Consider the following 19,419-nt stretch of genomic DNA (forward strand, 5'->3'; position numbering starts at 1 on the left):
GGCTATTTAGGGTATTTACCTGGTACTTTTGGAAGATTCAGTCAGTCAGGGAAGTCACTTAGAGCCGTGTGGGAAATACTCATCCAAATGGATCAATGCGGCTGCTCAAGGAGCTCTTTGATGAGCTCAGATCTTAAAAGACTAGTTAAAAGCTGGAAAAATTAAGGGCAACAAAAAGGATCTATCATTTGTTGTGTTCAGAGCAGGGCCCAGGAGGCTGGAGTCACTGACCTGGAAGCATGGTGGGATATTAACAGGCAAGAAAAACAAAGGACTCCTGCACTGTCCTTACTCCTTCATCTTCACTGTTAAGGAGGACCATTTTCAGTGGAAGTGGTAGACCAAGAAACGAAACAAGCAAGAGGGTTTTGAAGGCCAAGATAGTTACCTGACATGATTTCAAGACTTCCAGTCCACATGAATTACATCAATGTGACGATACTGTCAATTCACTGTTCGATATTCTCAGGGATCACAGAAAAACAGTGGATGATCAAGACCAGTAAGTAACTGAGTTTCAAAAATGCAAAGACCTAATCCCGTTAGTTTATGGAATACTGAGTTTGGTTTTGCTGGCAGGTAATATTCCAGAAGAAATGACCAGTTTGTGAGCTCTCGGGAAGGAAGAAGGGGATCATATCAAATGAGTGGCTCACTAAGAAAATAACGCTCAATCTCCGCTCCTTTGAAAATGGGGCTGTTGGTACACGAATGCCTGCATGGACAGGGTGACTAGACTGCTGGAGGAGGGGTGAGGGGACGGGCGGGGTATTGGGAAGGGTTGCTAGCTCACTGGTGATGGTGATGAGCAAGGTTATAGACCACTGGTGTGGAGGAGAGACAGACAGTCACTACACTGATAGTGGTGGAAGGTGGCTTTCTGGTAGTTCTGGATTTCAGTGGAGTGAACTCTTCAACATCATCTAGTAAGAGTCTCCTGGAGATGTGGATGGACAGGGTCCCAAATGGTGGAATAATTAGCGGTGAGAGGCCTTAAAGCACAGGAGCGGGGAACACAGACTTTGAAGTCAGAATTCTGAGTGACCATGGGCAAACTGCTTGGTTAGACCCTAAGCCTGAACTTCCCCACATGTGAAAAGAATATCGCCCACCTCACAGAGCGGTTGGGAAGATCAAGTGAAGTGACATATGCAGAGTTTGAAGCGCACATCTGGCTACTAGCCCCTGTACGTTTCTGTGGATCAGTGTCAACCTACCGGCGTTTCCAGTATCACATGGCTGGACCGTCGTTTGCCCCACTCAAAATTATAGCGATGCCTCCCATGAGAACGCCGTGGGCACAGCGAATAATATTCACACATAGCAGATGAATCCAGAACACACGTGGTGGGCAAAGTCCTGCTCAAAAGATGATGCTCCCAGCTGGATACAGTTGTCAGATACCTTCAGACCAGCTCAGAAGTGATGTGTTCCTGCCTGTCATCTGGTTAGATGCTTCCTTGAGAATGAATGCAGAATAATTCATCTGCTGAGCAGACATTCATTGAGCACCTGCTACTCATCAGGCACCGGGGAACAAAGGAGAGTGTGACACAAAGCTTACACTTTAAGGAACGTACAGCCTCCAAGATGAGATGAATAAGAAAGGCGGTTTTAACACAAAATAGTGAATACATCATAGATATACATGGGGGCTGGGGGAAGTAGAGGAGCAGAGCACAGGAACTAGCCCAATTTGCAGAGGCGGGTGGAGGCAGTCAGAGTCCCTGGGAGAAGATAGCCAGTGTCTGAGCAGAGGCTTAAGGGATGAGCAGGAGTTGGGTAAAGAGGATGGGAGTGACAGCATTTTCGGCAGAAGGAACAGTATTTGCAAAGGCACAGATGGGAGTAACAGCAGGGTATGGTGAATGCCAGGAACTACAAGCAGTTTGGTGTTGTAGGAGTTTAAACAGGAGGGTGAGAAATGGGGGAAAAATACGCTAGCTAGAGCAACAGGACAGGAGCAGAGAGCGCGGGAATTCCAGAGAAGGCCTTGGACTTCATCTTGTGGGTCATGGAGAACCCCGGCAGATATCAAGCACTGCAAGGACGCAATCAGACGGTGTTCTAGAAAGATCACTCCAGTGATTGCGAGGAGAATGAGCTCGTCGGGAGACTGGAGTCAGAGAGATCAGTGCCAGAGAGAAGATGCTACTCCAAGATCAGTGTTGATAAGGAGGGAGGAAGGGCTACATACAAATACTAAGGAGGCAAGCTGAACCGACCTGAGGACTGCCTGGACATGGGTGGCAAAAGGGAGAGGAGCTGTGGATGATGTATAAATGCTTACCCTGGTGAGAAAGAAGAGAATTCAAGTGAAGTTAGTGTGTTTTGTTTTTTTCAGTAAAAGAGGATGAATTTAAGTTTTGCCATGTGACGTCTGAGGTGTACAAGGATATAGAGGTTGAATGTCAGTATAAAAACTCAGAGTAGTCTGCATTAGAGATAATAGCTTCAGAGTCAACAGCACTTATAAAATCTTGACAAGATGAGAAGGGCAGGCAGACTGTGATCAGGGAGAAAAGCAGTGGGCAGAGGAAGAACCCTGGGAGAACACCAATATTTAAGAGGAAGACAGAAGAGGCTGTGACAAAGACAGAAGAAAAAGTCCAAGGGCTAGAGAAGCAGAGATCACAGAAATCAAGAGATTAGTTTCAAGAAGCTGTAAGTGAGTAGTCACCGCTGTCAAATGCAGTAGAGAAAGGTCCGCCAAGTTGAAAACCGTACGCTTCCTTTAACAATTAATATGTATGCACACTGGTTAGACCTCTTGGTTGCAGACAATTGAATCCACTCAAGGTACTTCAGGCAGAAAGGTATTTATTAGAGGTTATTAGATAAGCGTACACAATCTCCAGGAGGCCACAGACACAGGTTTGGAGGTCTCTCTGCTGGGAACAGCAGCAATCACCAGGGCAAACACCCACCCTCACCACAGGACTGTTATAGTGGAAGCCCCACTGCCACCTGTGATCAGAACCTTCACCAAAGCTGCCCCAGATGAATAAACACCTCAGCCACGGAGTCTACAAAAAGGGCCACCCTTCCTAAGAGCAACCTCGTTCCAGGATGAGTTTGCTCCATGCCACCTAACTGAATGTTCACCTTCAGACTTCCAAAGTCCCAACACCTACTTCATCCACAAATGATACCTCTTGTGCAGCATAAAAGGAAGATGGAGTCAAAAAAAAAAAAAAAAGCAAGAATAATCTTTATTCCTCACAAACACATTTGTAAAAATGTATCAATGAAATCAAAAGATTCAGAACACAATTATCTGTATGCAGCACGTAAACTGAGGACCAAAACATCTGCTAAAAGGAAATACACCTGTAAACATGTATCTTAGGGAGCATTTATAGGTGATCAACTCCACTGTGCACGGTGTGCAGCTGATTCCCTCCTTCTGGATAGATTTTTGTGGTAACCAAAAAAAAAAAAAAAAGAGAGATCAGATTTTGGCAATAAACTATCTCAAGGGAGGGAAACACATTTTTTTTAAAAAACGCTTAAAAGGGCCAAATTACAATTACATATATAAAAAAATGGCACAAGAATTGATTTCACAAAAATACTAAGGAAAGTATCTCAGGCCTACCTATCAGGAGGAAAAAAAGGTCTTACTTGGGGGCTTGAAACGGGGGCGGGAAATAAAGAGTTTGGTACGAGTTCTACCCTAAAAGGCAACATATTGATTTCTGGTTCTACAGAAAGACTGTGCAACACCCTCCTATCCTATTGCACGGGATGCTTTGGCACAACTTCACTAAAATTTTACACGCTTCAATTTGAGCCATAAATGCATCTCATATTGCATGTTGCTTCTTAAAAGAATGAAGCCTAGGATAAAAACCAACCCTTGAACTCTATATATTGACAGTGTGCATTCATAATTATGTCTTCTGAAAGCACGCAAGTTAGCAGCACCAATCGTTAAGACATTAAAAAATTATTCTTGTACTTGAGAAGCAACTTCTATAAAAATAAAGGCTATGTGATTTCTGATTAATAAAACTGCGAGAATTCAAAATGACTAAACTGCTTTAAGATAGGAAATTCAAAATCTCCCTGTATTGATATAACCTTTAACATGTTATATACTTTATTCAGCTTTTGAAAGAGGTAACCCTCTGTTAAAGAAGGTGTGAATGTTATGTCCTCAGCCTAAGAATACAAAACGTTGATAAATCACAGAACTGTAGAGCTAGAGAGGACCTTGTGATCATTTAGTCCAACTTGCTCTTTTCAGACGGGGAAAATGAGGCCAACAGAGGGGAGATGGTCTGTCCAAGATCACACAATGGCAGAGGCTGGGCCCCCAGTGACCTCAATTCCCACCACTGTACTATATGGTACTCTCTACGGAGCGATCTTCCCAAGTTTTTCTGGTTTTCTTTGGTCCCATTCATTAAATAACAAAGAAATATCAGGTACACAGCAATACAATAAACACAGACTTATACTCCAATTTTAAAATCAGAATATCAGAACGATTCCTGAGCCTTTAACTACCTTCATTTTTTGAGAATGCAGTCAGTAAGTTAGGACTACCTACTAGGGTTATTTTCAAATATTTACACAGACACTGAAAACACCTTTCAGAACTATTCCTAGAAGACATTTCTACAAACACGTCCACGGGATGCCAAGACACTTTCCATGGGATGTAACGAAACTATGATGGTGAATGGAAGTAAGACGCTTCAGTCTCTCAAAGTGCAGTCATGAGTTTATCTCGATACATCATACTTTGCATTCCTCCTAAGTTCTTCTGGTTGTGGTCGTGGACATAATCGAAATGGCTGTCATCTCCACTGGCCGATGCTTTCCAGTGCGGCCTGTCATCCTGAAAGGATGGCCTGTTTTGTTCGCAGAGTGAGTGGTCAGTGGGGGTATGAAGACAATGCAGAGAGATGAGTGAAACAACACAAGCACAAAGGAAACGGACAAGAAAAACCATGAACCACATAAATGGGGATGGCTTTCAGATGGAAATGAATGGGTTTTCTACTTTCAAGTATTTAAAAAATTCAGATGTGGGTCCTCTATCAACTTCCAAGCCCTTGGCTGTGCCATCATCCCTCAAAGGGTGTCTGATGATCAAGTTGGTCTGGGGAAAGCTAGGTGGTGGTGAAAAAGGTTCCTTTTCTATGGGAATTCTCAAGAACTGTTGCCATGTAAACGGACACTGTGAACGCCTCATGCAGCATATTCCAAAAGTGCTGGACCAAATAATTCTCCTTTTCTGGAGAGTCTGATAAAACACAATATGCTGGGAACCACCCCCAGAGATTCTGATGCAGTAGGTCTGGGGTGGGGCTGGGACTCTGCATGAACAAGTTTGCAGGTGACACTGATACTTCCAGGCAGCAGGGCCACCTGCAAGCAGCACCGGTCCAGCCTCCCTAGCATTCCCAGCCAGGTCTGCCTCACAAGGAAACCAATATGGTAAAACAGGCAAAAATAAGTGTTAAATTTTGTAAACACAAGGTTAAATTAAAAAGCATTTCTATAGATCTCTCTGTGTCTCATGTCTGGAAAAGAAACGGCCTTTGTAACACAGAAACATTTAAAAGTATTACTTCACTAGTTTCACTTGCTTTTAAATGTTACATGAATATCAAGTGCTTATGATCAAACTGCACTGTTGTCCTACAGGATCCCCAGCAAACTTGGTAAGAACCATCAAGAACTAACTTGCTCTCATTTGCCCTGTTCTCAATGGATTTATTCCCATCACTCCATTCGCCGCACTTTCTCGAGGAGCAAGGCTAGCAATCTCACTAAGAAATAACTTTCTGCAAACTGAATTCACCAACTATGTTTCTGAAAGAGCTTCACACATAAACACCAATTAAGACTGATCTGAAATTCAAATCATGAAAGGAACGTTTGCCTTTACGAAGCTGGCATTAAAAAAACATCTCAAGCTTAACCGTAAATGCAACAAGGCAGGTGCCAGTTTCCTTAGGAAGGACTGTGGTAGGTTAGGGCAGAGGTGGGTATACACGGCCCTCAGCCTAAATCCCACACTGTCTATTTTCATAAATAAGCTTTATGGGAACACAATCAGGCCCATTCACTTCTGTATCGTCTGTGGCTGCTTTCAAGCTACCATGGCAGAGTTGAATAGTTGTGACAGAGACCACAAAGCTGAAAATATTGACTATCTGGCCCTTTACAGAAAAAGTTTACCGACCCCTAGGTTTAGAAAAAGATCCATCACCACAAAAAGCAACCCTCCACCCCATCCCTGGGAAAAAAAAAAAAAAAATCCTTTCAAAAAAAAAAAAAAATCCCACAACAAAAGTCCCTGAGCCTTAGTCTTATTTTTAGTAAATGAATTCTCAGGACAGGAAAACGTTACTTAGAAATTTTAAGTAACATTTCAAACATAAAACCAAACCCAAAATATCTGAGGTTAGAATGACTAAAACAAAACAAAACAAAAAACCCCACCCAGTTCATTTTTATTTCGTCAAGCATAACTTTAGTAAATCCAGACCCATCAACGGCTTATTTTGCTTTGCAAGTTATTCATCTCTTCCGGGACAAGACAACTCTTTAACAGTTGTTTCTGATACAGAATCTCAATTCATAACTAAGTAGAAAAGGAGAGCTTGGGAAAGGACGGCTCTATGAGCTCAGGTACTTACCTGACGTTTGGAGAGTGCGGGTGCCACCGAGGCTGGCTGGGGTGAAGATTGGGTTGATACTGAGGCTAGAAATAAAACACCAAACTCGATTATTAGATGCCCTTTGCTTTCAATGGTCTTCACCGGCTGTGAATGGAGAGGCTCTTACCGAACCCTGGCTGGGGGAGCGCACGTTTCCCAGGATATCCCGTTTCCCCTGTGACAAAGGCTGGGGGCTGCCCTCCAAGAAGAAAGCGGAAGGCATCTGCCTTGAAAGGGTGCCCTAGAGCGCCCAGGCAAGGCAATATTCATCTCTACCAAGGGAACCCACGGAAGGGGCCAGAGAGACGGAGAGAATGTGGGTAATTTATTCTTTAGAAACAATTTCTGTCGTTGCTGAAAATGACAACAACTGTGTGTAAACAGTTACATCTGCAAACAGACAAGGACTGGACAGAGGATGCCAAGGCAGCAGGACTCTGGGCGAACTCTTTCTCTCTTGTTAAAAAAAATTTTTCTAAAATGTGATCCAAAACAAAACACACCCCCCACACCCCACCCCACCCCCGCCCGGCCCCGGAAACAAACAAACCAAACCCCAAACCATCCTGAGCACCATTATCCTGATAAAACAGAAGGAAAGAAGTCGTTTGCCCATTTTAACATGAGAAAATGGATCCAGACTGATGACTCACAAAACGGCCCGGGGTGAAGATATAAGGCTGGCCTGGGTGGGTGGCAGGCTGCCTGCCAGTCCACTTCTGGGCTGCAGAGGGCAGCGGTCCCAGACTGTGTCAGAGGCCCTGGGGCTTTTCAAGGCTAAATTTTCTATGGGGCAAATTAGGTTCTCCTGACATTTAAGTCACCACAGCCTTGCCACCATTATTCTTTTAATTATTTCTTCCCCTTCTTCTTCTTCCCTGCTGTTCTGGTTAAGAAGCAGAAGTCCATTCTCTATTATGAAAAATTCTCAGCAATTCTGTTCATTCCATTTTCATGGACCTGCGATGCCCTCACTGACTCTTCTGTATTCCAGTGGCCCCTCTCCTTCAAGGATGCCTGTCGGCAAGTCCGCAGCCCCCAAAGGACATCCTACTGGAAAGAGGAACCTGGAGAAAACATTTCAGTGGCAGAATCTGAAAGCTGACTAGGGCTTTAGAATCTCCTGGAAATAGTCACTTCATATTTCTCTCTCTTAGGGGATACAGAAACCCAGAGGTGATAGATGATTTGCCCAAAGCTGAACCGTTTCAGGCGTTTTGGCCATACAGCCAAGGCCCCAAAAGAGGCTCCACCAACTGGGTCTTGAACAAAAGAGAGTAACCTAGAATAGAAGTGGACCTTCTATTCTATATATCTTGTCTTCAAACACAACCAAATCAGATGCATTGGAGAGAGGTGGGCACCTTATCCATAGAGACTTGGAAGGAGGATATTCCAGAACCTTCCTTGGTCTCCTTTGGTAATTTATACACCCTCTAAAGCTGTCAAGGAGTATTTTTTAATGTTAACCCAAATGGTTCTCAACCAGGACGGTTACATCTCCCTGGGGACAACTGGAAATGAGTATGTGCAGTTTTGCTAGTCACAATGACTGGAGGGTTACCTGTAACTCTTGGGCAGAGAAGAGGGAAGCTAAATCTCCTGTAACTCTAAGGACAGTCCCAAGCAATGAAGAACTGTCCCTCTCCAAATGCCAATACTGCTCCCATCAAGGACACAGCAATTCGTCCCTTGCATTCGGCTAAGCTTGCTGAGGTCAGAGTAACACCAATGCTGCAATACCACCTTCCTGGAAACCTTTCTCAGCACTCCGATGCTTACCGGGCCACCTATCAGGATGTTCTCTTCCTGGTCAATTTACTCCCATCATGGCACCTCTAAAGGCTGGCAAGGAGCAGAGGGCCAGTGGTTGCCAAAGATGTTAAGAGAAGAACAACATCCAGGTAACAGCTGTCATGGATTTGATTTCAACGAACAATCGCCTCGACGTTCACTCTACCTGCGAGGCTGCTGGGGCAAGGGCAGCACTGAGCTGGGAATGCTTTGCTTTGTTTATTTTATTTTTTTTTCTCCCCTTCAAGCACTAATCACCCATCAACAACATTCTAGCCACTCACACCTGAAAGTCCGACCAAAAAAAAAAAAAAAAACTCTGACTAAGAAGATTCAAGAACCCAAAGGCAGCAGCAAGGAGATCAGGAAAGCTGGCCTTTCCCCTTCCAGGTGCAAAGCACTTTTTACACTAATTCCCTACAACTCGGAAGTCACGTCCAGGCTCTGCGCATTGGGAATAAGATTTCATGTACAGGAGACGATATCACAAAATTCTTCGGAAACATAATTTGGAGGTCTCATAAAGATAATGTACACTGGGATCACTGCCCCCAACTAAGGAGTTAATATCTACAGTAATGAGACTGATTAGATCCAGAAAGAGACTGATTAGAATAAGGCTCCAAAGTGAACTCATCATGGAGTAGTTTTATTGTGACATTCAAAACCAGACTGGCGATAGGGCAGAGAAACTCAGGGGAGGAGTATCCCTTGGACATTCACACCCACCCAGGACAAGAAAGCTGGCCACCATGTTAGGGGGTCATCAGACATGGATGCTGCCTCTCAGCACATGATAACCTGGGAAGCCAGGGACACATCATTAGCTCAGGGCCCCCACCTGGCCACTCATCAGAACCACCTTAGAGAGGCACCGCAGCTTGCCAATACCCAGATCCCACACACCCTAGAGTTTCTGATTCAACCAGTCCAGGCTGAGGCCCAAGCACCAATTATTTTTTTAAAGCTTGCCAGATGGTTCTAACATGCAGCAGGGCTCAGAACCACTGGTGCTGGTGATTTCTAATCAAGGGGCTCAGAGAAGGCTTTGTGGAGGTGACAGCTTCCCAGCAGACAAGTGTGGACAAAGGAACAGTGGGAAAAAATTATGGGGCAACAATGATGTGATTCTCCCTAAAGATGCTACCAGAAAACTACTAGAGCTAATCAATGAATTTGGTAAAGTAGCAGGATACAAAATTAATGCACAGAAATCTCTTGCATTCCTATATACCTAATGATGAAAAATGTGAAAGAGAAGTTAAGGAAACACTCCCATTTACCACTGCAACAAAAAGAATAAAATACCTAGGAATAAACCTACCTAAGGAGACAAAAGACCTGTATGCAGAAAACTATAAGACACTGATGAAAGAAATTAAAGATGATACAAATAGCTGGAGAGATACACCATGTTCTTGGGTTGGAAGAATCAACATTGTGAAAATGACTCTACTACCCAAAGCAATCTACAGATTCAGTGCAATCCCTATCAAACTACCAATGGCATTTTTCACAGAACTAGAACAAAAATTTTCACAATTTGTATGGAAACACAAAAGACCCCGAATAGCCAAAGCAATCCTGAGAGAGAAAAATAGAGCTGGAGGAATCAGGCTCCCTGACTTCAGACTATACTACAAAGCTACAGTAATCAAGACAGTATGGTATTGGCACAAAAACAGAAATATAGATCAATGGAACAGGATAGAAAGCCCAGAGATAAACCCACGCACATACGATCACCTTATTTTTGATAAAGGAGGCAAGAGTATACAGTGGAGAAAAGACAGCCTCTTCAATAAGTGGTGCTGGGAAAACTGGACAGCTACATGTAAAAGAATGAAAACTTCCTAACACCCTACACAAAAATAAAATCAAAATGGATTAAAGACCTAAATGTAAGGCCAGACACTATAAAACTCGTAGAGGAAAACATAGGCAGAACACTCTATGACATAAATCACAGCAAGATCCTTTTTGACCCACCTCCCAGAGAAATGGAAATAAAAACAAAAATAAACAAATGGGACCTAATGAAACTTCAAAGCTTTTGCACAGCAAAGGAAACCATAAACAAGACAAAAAGACAACCCTCAGAATGGGAGAAAATATTTGCAAATGAAGCAACTGACGAAGGATTAATCTCCAAAATATACAAGCAGCTCATGCAGCTCAATATCAAAAAAAAACAAACAACCCAATCCAAAAATAGGCAGAAGACCTAAATAGACATTTCTGCAAAGAAGACATACAGCTTGCCAACAAACACAAGAAAGGATGCTCAACATCACTAATCATTAGAGAAATGCAAATCAAAACTACAATGAGGTATCACTTCACACTGGTCAGAATGGCCATCATCAAAAAATCTACAAACAATAAATGCTGGAGAGGGTGTGGAGAAAAGGGAACCCTCTTGCACTGTTGGTGGGAATGTAAATTGATACAGCCACTATGGAGAACAGTATGGAGGTTCCTTAAAAAACTAAAAATAGAACTACCATACGACCCAGCAATCCCAGTACTGGGCATACACTCTGAGAAAACCACAATTCAAAAAGAGTCATAAGGCTTCCCTGGTGGCGCAGTGGTTGGGAGTCTGCCTGCCGATGCAGGGGACACGGGTTCGTGCCCCAGTCCGGGAAGATCCCACATGCCGTGGAGCGGCTGGGCCCGTGAGCCATGGCCGCTGGGCCTGCGCATCCAGAGCCTGTGCTCCGCAACGGGAGAGGCCACAACAGTGAGAGGCCCGCGTACAGCAAAAAAAAAAAAAAAAAAAAGTCATGTACCACAATGTTCATTGCAGCTCTATTTACAATAGCCAGGACATGGAAGCAACCTAAGTGTCCATCAACAGATGAATGGATAAAGAAAATGTGGCATATATATACAACAGACTATTACTCAGCCATAGAAAGAAACGAAATTGAGTTATTTGTAGTGAGGTGGATGGACCTAGAGTCTGTCATACACAGTGAAGTAAGTCAAAAAGAGAAAAATAAATACCATATGCTAACACATATATATGGAATCTAAAAAAAATGGTCATGAAGAACCTAGGGGCAAGACAGGAATAAAGACGCAGACCTATTAGAGAATGGACTTGAGGACATGGGGAGGCGGAAGGGTAAGCTGGGACAACGTGAGAGAGTGGCATGGACATACATACACTACCAAACGTAAAACAGATAGCTAGTGGGAAGCAGCCGCATAGCACAGGGAGATCAGCTCGGTGCTTTGTGACCACCTAGAGGGGTGGGATAGGGAAGGTGGGAGGGACACGCAAGAGGGAGGAGATATGGGGATATATATGTGTGCATATAGCTGATTCACTTTGTTACACAGCAGAAACTAACACAACAATGTAAAGCAATTATACTCCAATAAAGATGTTTTTTAAAAAATGATGTGATTCTCTAAGAACTGAACACATGATGTATGCTAAGGATCAGGGACAATAAATGTAGAAAAGTTAAGCTGGACCCAGGTTACAGAAGGCTGCGAACAGCCAGCGAGAGCTACCCACAGCAGTGGCTGGTGGGCAGGCAGGGGGTTCGGGCCTTGATGGTCATCCTGTGAAAGAGCAGAACGTCAGCCATGGAAACCCATCTCCACTCCTTCTGCAGCCAACAGGCCTAGCACAGTGCTTTACAAAGCAGGTTCTAGAAACCACTATTCCACTGATGGAAACGAACACACCACCAACAGAAGTGGTGGGGGAAGCCAGCTTTTCTTATGGTGGGAAGGTTGTCCAACAGTCAAATGATTTGCGGAAGCACTGGATTTAAAAAAATAAAACATGTGTCTTCCTTGAAGGATTTTTCAGCACTTTTGACATCCCAGTGGGCACCATAAGATCCAAGAAGGGAATGAAGGACGCAGCATTTCCCAAACGTGTGACCAAGACATCCTTCTCCTGGGGGCACACCTCCAGGGACTCATGTTCCCTGGGCCTAGAACACACTTGGACAAAAAATGGCCTCACTTGAGTGCCCCCGAGAGGCTGTGTTTGACCACCCAGAAACTTAGAACATATATCCCTGCTGCTTGCCAGTGTACAAGGTTAAGAAAAACAGGCAGCTCAGATGACCAAGAGGAAGCAGGGGTCAGGGGAGAAGGCTCTCCTCTTACCGTTTTCTCAAAAAAACATGTACTGCTGTTATTTCTTCCAAACCTGATTATAAGTGCAATGACTGCTCAGTGTGGAAAATTTAGACACTTTAAGAAGTATGACATGAAAACCTTTAAAAGCAATAGCTCACCTGGTAATTATGGACTTCAGGATTTGTTTTAGAGCTAAAAAAAAGAAAAGAAAAATTGTAATGTAACAGGTTGTAAAACGGCATTATTACTGATTTATTTAACAGTTGTAAACTAATCCTAGGTGCTAGCTACTCTGTTAGCAACTTTTACAAATACTATTTCTATTTGGTTACTAGCAGCTTAAATGAACATATAACTGGGGAAGCCAAACAGCAGCTCTCATTCGTCACTTTAGAGTTCACAAATAGAAACATGTAGGCAATATTCCAGACCCGTGCTTATAATGTTATATTTTGGTGGCAAAAAGGAGGTCCTTTCAGTTGGGCAAACTAAATAATTTTAGCTCCCATTCCAGGCCTGCCCTGGCATTGCTGGGTGGCCCATGGTACCGGGCAGCTCCAGTGATGCCCAGGGCTTTCTCCAGCTCAAGGGAGGGCCACCAGCCACTTCTGAGCATACATCACTGTGGGTCCCACCGCTCTCAACAATGCTGCCATGATGTGGCCACCACTCTGGAATGTTCATTCCACATAAGGTTCTGTACTGGAAACTTCACATCTGTTATTATTTAATCCACACAACAAGGCTATGAGGTCAATAAATGTTACCACCTCATTTTATAGATAAAGGAACGGTTGCCTAACAGAGAAGTTAGGACACTCGCTAGCTAGTCCATAGCTGCACTGTGACCGGAATTGACATTTGCAAAACCCCTAGGTCAGTATCCTTTCCGCCAAGCCACGCTGGCTCTCTGAGAACCTGCAGAAAGGTTCCAGGCTCCTCATGCATGATCCTATTTTGATGGAATCTGAAGTATAACTACTCTGGTCAAAAGTATGGGTGGAGACGGTTGGTGCAAAACACAATGTATTTAATATGCAAGCTCGGCATCTGCCAGAAAAACCACAGACCAACCCAGCACCATCATCGGGCTCGGCTGCTAGGGTGGCGTGTCAAAATCAAGGTTTACTGCTCCTCCAGAAATGAGAGGAAAACATTTCATAGTTATGAGTCTTGCTTAGGGTCTAAATAACCCTGTGTTCCAGTTTTCATAGAGGGCCAGTGCACAGAGCCAGGTTCGGGGCCAGATTCACCCCCGGCTGCATTTCACCAGGAGGGCTAAGTGTTCTGCAAGGTGCTATTTTCCTGGCATCACCTCTGCGCCCAGAGCACAGTTTCATCCCCAGCTCCCATAGAAACCCTCCCCACCCCCAGGACCCCACAGGCTATGAAGAGCAACTGAACAGCTGCGAACACTGGTTATTAGCTCATTTGTTCCTAAAGGGTATATTTACCGGGTGGTTTTTTTGTGTGTGTGGTGGAGATTTGTTGTTTTAATTTATTTTGGTTCTCAATATATATAATCTCTCCTAGACGCTAAGAGGAAAATGTAATTTTATTAGGGGAAAACAAACAAGCAAAACAATCACTTCCTTAGAGAGCAAAGGAAAGAAACATAACTCACAAGCCCCTGAGAATTAAAAACAAGACATGCTGACAGGCATACTTTCAGCAACCCAGACAGAAGAGCCAGACATCTGACGCCCAGCGAATGGCACTGCAAGCGGCGTCTGCCATCAGAGGGCCAGGCTGAGCTTCCAGCCGTGACACAACGGCCAGCTACGTTCTCCAGAACCTCGGGGTCCTTGGAGGTGCCTTGGGGCTGCCTGTGGGATGCGGGGGGTGGGTGAGCAGCAGGTGCCAGCCCTGCCCTCCCTGCTCGGTGTCACCCAGAGCAGTCCCGCTTTGGTCTGTTCTCTGTACTGGGCTTCCATGGCAGGTTTCTCCTAGTGGGCCAAAATCAAAAGCTACAGAATTTCGAAAAACACTTGATCTAGCCCAACCTCTTTGTTTTCAGATGAGAAAAAGGCCGCCCCAGAGCTGAGTTAAGAGAAATGCCAGGGCTGGGCGGGAGGCCTCCGGATGCCTCATCACTAACCCACTCCTCCACACGCCACGCTCTACCAACTTCCCAGGGCGTACGGCGCACCAAGATAGGCTGACCTCAAAGACCACCCTCCCCGGTAGCCTGAGACCTGTGCCTGGGATGACCAGAGACTAACCAGATGGGGCTACCAGTGGCTGGAGCTTGGACACAAGGGCCGAAACAATTACATAGTCTGGGATTCTCTAGCATGACAGCCGTCCACTGAGGTCGAAACTCACATAAGAAAACAACTGTTTCAGGGAGAGAACGAGAAGTACACACCAGATGGGACAGTGTCCTCTTCGGCAGCACAGAGACTCACCTGGGAGCTTTAAAACCACAGATGCCCAGGTCCTCACCCGGAGACTGATTCGGTTAGCCTGGGGTGTGGCTTGGCTGAGGGTTTCAAAGCTCAGCAGGTGATTCCAATGTACAGGAAAGATCAAGGCCACCTGTGCTGGAGAAGGGGGCGGCCAACCACGCCCCATGGGCCGAACCTGGCCCACCTGCTTTTGTGAGTAAAGTTTAATCAGAACACGCCAGGAGTCGTTTATTTACATACTGTCTATGCTGCTTTCATGCTCCGGGGGCAGAGTGGAATGGTCCTGAGAGAGACAGCAGAGCCTGCGATGTCTAAAATATTTACGACCAGGCACTTTACAGAAAAAGTTTGTTGACACTGGTGCTAGAGTTTCAGTCTTGTGACAAGTTCTCTTCCTACAGGAATTTCACTGGGTGTTGATAAAGGTCTTCTACGTTGTATGACATGAAACCCGCACGTCACTGAGCCGATCCAGTTTTTGTTCTCGGGGAGCTTTTGCTCAAGAGCACGGCCTTTCTTTCCCATCACTGCCTGCAGTGCCATTAGCACACTGTGGCATACACATTCCTATCACCTTTATCACCCACTGTTACAATACACAAAGCACAAAGCCACTCAAACAAAGCATCTGTGTTTCCCAAAACAACAAACTGTCTTGGAACATTCTACTGTGTACTTATTGAAAGCCAGGCAGACGGTATAGCCAGGCAGCAGAAAAAGGGGGTGGAGAGGAAACCATCAGGGGCTTCACCCTGTGATTTAACTGTATTAAGGAAAAAGTCAACATTGCAAACAAACACAGTCATTCGAGAGCAGAGCCATACCCGGACTCTGGGGGCACTTACCAGAACTGAGCTGCTATCATCGGGTTGCTTGCTTTAAGGGAAAAACAGAAAAGTATGACACCTTAGAGAGCTTTACCACTTTTTACCATTTTTACCACTTGTTACCAATGCTCAGGGAAGAGATTCCTGTGATCTCAAAGCAGTCCCAACCCCAGGAGGCAGAATCTTCATCTTGGCTACCTCTCCTTTATGGAGGAAAAGTAAATCACCTCCCGCTGTGCCCCACCCTCCAACTCACTCAGAACATGCTCACTGAGCTAGTTCCCAGGGCCAGGAGTCCTAGGAGGCAGAGACAGACAGTCCCTGCTCTCAAGGAGCTCACAGTCTTGACACAGACAGAGACAGAGGCGTGAAAGATCGAAGACAGGCTGAAATACAAGCAGTAACCTGTGCAGGGGAGCTCGGGGCAGACACTTCCGACTGGGTTCGGGGTGTGAGTCTGCGGAAGGGGCCATGGACAGAGGTAGAGCTTGTGTACCTAGACACCATTTCGTTCTTTGAAAAATGGAGCATGGAAAATCATTAACGGTTTCACAAAGGTGCTAGAACTCTGGCTGGAGAAAATGTCAGTAAAATAAAGGAGGGAAAGAGGATGAAGACCAGGAAGGGAAGTGGAGAAGCACGGAACCTGGAGTCTGGAAGAGCTCTAAGGCCACCTCGTGGCATCAAGCACCCTCCCCTCGGCAGCAGCCATACCGCAGCGCCTTTCCCTTTGTGCCTGTACACCTCCAAGGACTGGGCGCTCACTCTGTAAAGAGGGGGCACTATCTTTGGACGGCCCCACCAGCAAGTTCTTCCTTCGACCGGGGTGTTTCTGGGCAACTTTGACCCAACTGGCTACGTGTACAAGCATAATAATGCTCACCAGGGAGGTGAACACAGCCCTTGGGACAGAGAGCTTTCTCATCCCCCACACCCCGGCCCCGCCCCATCACTCACCACTCCCAGTTCCTGCAACCAATCACCCTTCACGGACCTGTCACCCTCCCTGGACCCAGCCCCACCTTCTCAACCTCTGGTCTTTCTTGAAAGTGAGGCCACATTCCTTGGGCTCTGGGCAATTTTTTCCCCACGAAAGCAGCCAAGAATGGCTTTGGAGAGTTTCTGGCTGCCACGCCATTGTACCGTTGGTTCAAAAAGGAAGGAAACAGTGGGGAACACAAGGTTAAAGATTCTAGATGGGAAAGCACAGGTGCCAGGTCCCACAAAGGCCCACTAAGTCCTGAGTTATACAAGAAAAACATATGAAATGGCCAGTACAATGATATATGGGAGGGAACAAGAGTGGGGTGGGGAGATGCAGAGGTCCTGCTATAAAAGAACAAGATAGTCCCGAATGGAGGAGCAATCAAGTGTGGACAAAGGAGAGCTAGGAGATGGGATCTGGAGGCCAGGTTTAAACAGAAACGAGCCCGGCTTGCTCATCTGCTGACTGAACCTGTAACTGGGTACCAGGCCTCATGCAGGTGTGAGGCCACAGTAGTAAATGACAGACGAAGCTCGGGGAGTTCGGGAAAGGGGGGGGGGTGGGTAGGGAGGGCAAGCATCCTGGGGCCTGGCTAAATTCACGGGCATGGTGTACTTGGATTGACTCTGGGCCCCGAGTCCAGTCTTTAATTAGTTCTGGTTCTGCTCTTAAGTGGTCAGAATTCTGGTTAGCGCGAGACTGATGTCCCCAATTGAAACTGGAAGATGGAGGGGAGAAGGGACTGTTCTTCCCTCCGAGACATATCATCACCTTCCACGGGCAAGAAACATGTTTACCTATGATATCCCTAAGGTCCCAGGTCCAACAGAAGCAAAGAGGTACAAGAAAAGAAATATGGAAAAGGGGGAGAAGGAAATGAACACATCCAATGGGAAAGACTAAAGACAGCTGGATGGTGAGAGTAGCCTGATTCCCACCAAGAGAAGCCCACTGGGGTTTTGTCAAAAGCTTCGGAATGACAGAGAACAGCAGACAGTTCCTTCACAAACCGCTTTGCCAAACTCCTTGGGGCTTATTAACCAACTTAACCGTGATGTAAAATTCCAAGACAGAACGAAAAGCACACCACCTTTGAATGTCGAATGTCTCCGGGAAGGATAGCGTTTACTAGGCTTCCTCTCGAAGGTGCTGGTTCTCCGTAACCTGGCGCCATGTGTAGCCTGGTATTCCGTCCGGCCACTGGAAAGCAAACATTTCACTGCATGCTACCAATATCAGAATGTCAGTACATTATACGTATTTGGAAGTGAACTTTTATTTCCAAGAGCTCCAATGTAAATTTCAACTTATCTCAAACTCGTCTGGCAAAGACACACACTAAATTTAGCCTTCTGCTTGAAAATAAAATCACTGTTGCCAAATCCAGGCTGTATTATATTTCCACCAAAGGACAAAACCTGCAATTTAGGTACCAGCCACTTGACTGCACAAACCAAGCAGGTCTGAGTACTTGGAATATTTGACTAAGAGAACACTGATTCACACATAAAATACCTTTCCTAAAACGTATTAGGTAGACATTTAACTCTTTTAAAAGGCTGTTATCAATGACCACTTAACTAAACCTTGGCTTTCCCTGCTATGCCAAGAAAAACACTGCTGCTTTCACCAAGGCTCTCCATCAACCCAACGTCCAGCTACAGCTTCCAGGAGGCAATGCTGTCTTTGTCTGATCTATCACTGCCTCATTCCAGCCACCCTCAGCTTATGATTTATCACATGGAAGGAGCCACTTGCCACCTGCTTTGACTGCCTCCAAGGGGCAAACTCGTCTCCAAACTCTCTTCCTTCCCACGCTGGGCTGGACCAAGTCCCACGGGAAACCCCGCCTGGGCAACCTCAACAGTGCGGTCCTGCTCACTCGGAGCACAGCAGACTTCAGCACACCGTGCAACGTCTCTGCCAGGCTTCGCAGTTATGACATCTTCCTTCCGTCCTTCCTTCGCAGGACCCATGAGTCGATTCTTTCTCAGAAAGGACTTGGTCCCCCCCACTCCCCTCTGCAGCATTTAAAAATACATTCAAACCAAGCGATTCTTTAAACACAAGTGCACAGACATTTCCATGCACAGCAGAAAAATTTGAAATGAACAAATCGTTTGGCAACTTAAATAGAGTTCAAGGACATGCCATGTGTGAGAAGAGGTTATGAAACCATGTGAAGTTTTAGATCTTGTAACAGCAATTCTCAGATCTGTAAACATGCCTCAGGAATCGACCCTGGGAGTGCATTTTAAATGCACATTCCCAGGCCTTATTCATACAGCCGCACGTGAGCCCCCCATAGATTCTGATTACAAAGGCCTGAGACGAGGTCCTAAATCCTCATTTTAAAAAAACACCCAGGGAGTTCTCGTGCACTTTGAGAGACATGGTCTTAGAAACTAAGTAGAAATATATCGGAATAAACCTCTCCTTCTTCAGGGTCTTTTCAGATTCAAATATTCCTGAGCCCAGCCTGGGTCACTCACACGCACAGTGACATCCGCTCTCATTCTTAATTGTCACCAAATTTCTTGATGTTGGCGTGTGACAGGCGATAGAGTAGTGGTTAAAATATAAGACATAAGACCCAGACAGCCTGGGGTTGAATCTCAGCT

At 45.4% G+C, this 19,419-nt stretch overlaps 1 protein-coding gene across 3 annotated transcripts in view; it reads right to left on the reverse strand.

Annotated features, from left to right (window-relative positions):
• EPB41L4B (erythrocyte membrane protein band 4.1 like 4B) overlaps window positions 1–19,419 on the reverse strand; it is a 142,024-nt gene that overhangs the window by 57,494 nt on the left and 65,111 nt on the right. For 2 of the 3 annotated variants that reach the window (XM_029203340.1, XM_029203338.1), the window contains exons 12-15: window positions 17,889–17,998; window positions 15,832–15,862; window positions 12,737–12,770; window positions 6,657–6,721 (exon numbers count right to left, since the gene is read on the reverse strand). In XM_029203340.1, coding sequence (XP_029059173.1) covers window positions 6,657–6,721; window positions 12,737–12,770; window positions 15,832–15,862; window positions 17,889–17,998 — 240 coding nt within the window. Of the gene's footprint in view, window positions 1–2,810; window positions 4,860–6,656; window positions 6,722–12,736; window positions 12,771–15,831; window positions 15,863–17,888; window positions 17,999–19,419 lie in introns of those variants that run through there. The other variant, XM_029203339.1, reaches the window with a different exon arrangement.

Source organism: Monodon monoceros, unplaced genomic scaffold (genome assembly GCF_005190385.1).
Source record: "Monodon monoceros isolate NGI ecotype Baffin Bay Population unplaced genomic scaffold, NGI_Narwhal_1 Super_Scaffold_5, whole genome shotgun sequence".
NCBI lineage: Eukaryota > Metazoa > Chordata > Mammalia > Artiodactyla > Monodontidae > Monodon > Monodon monoceros.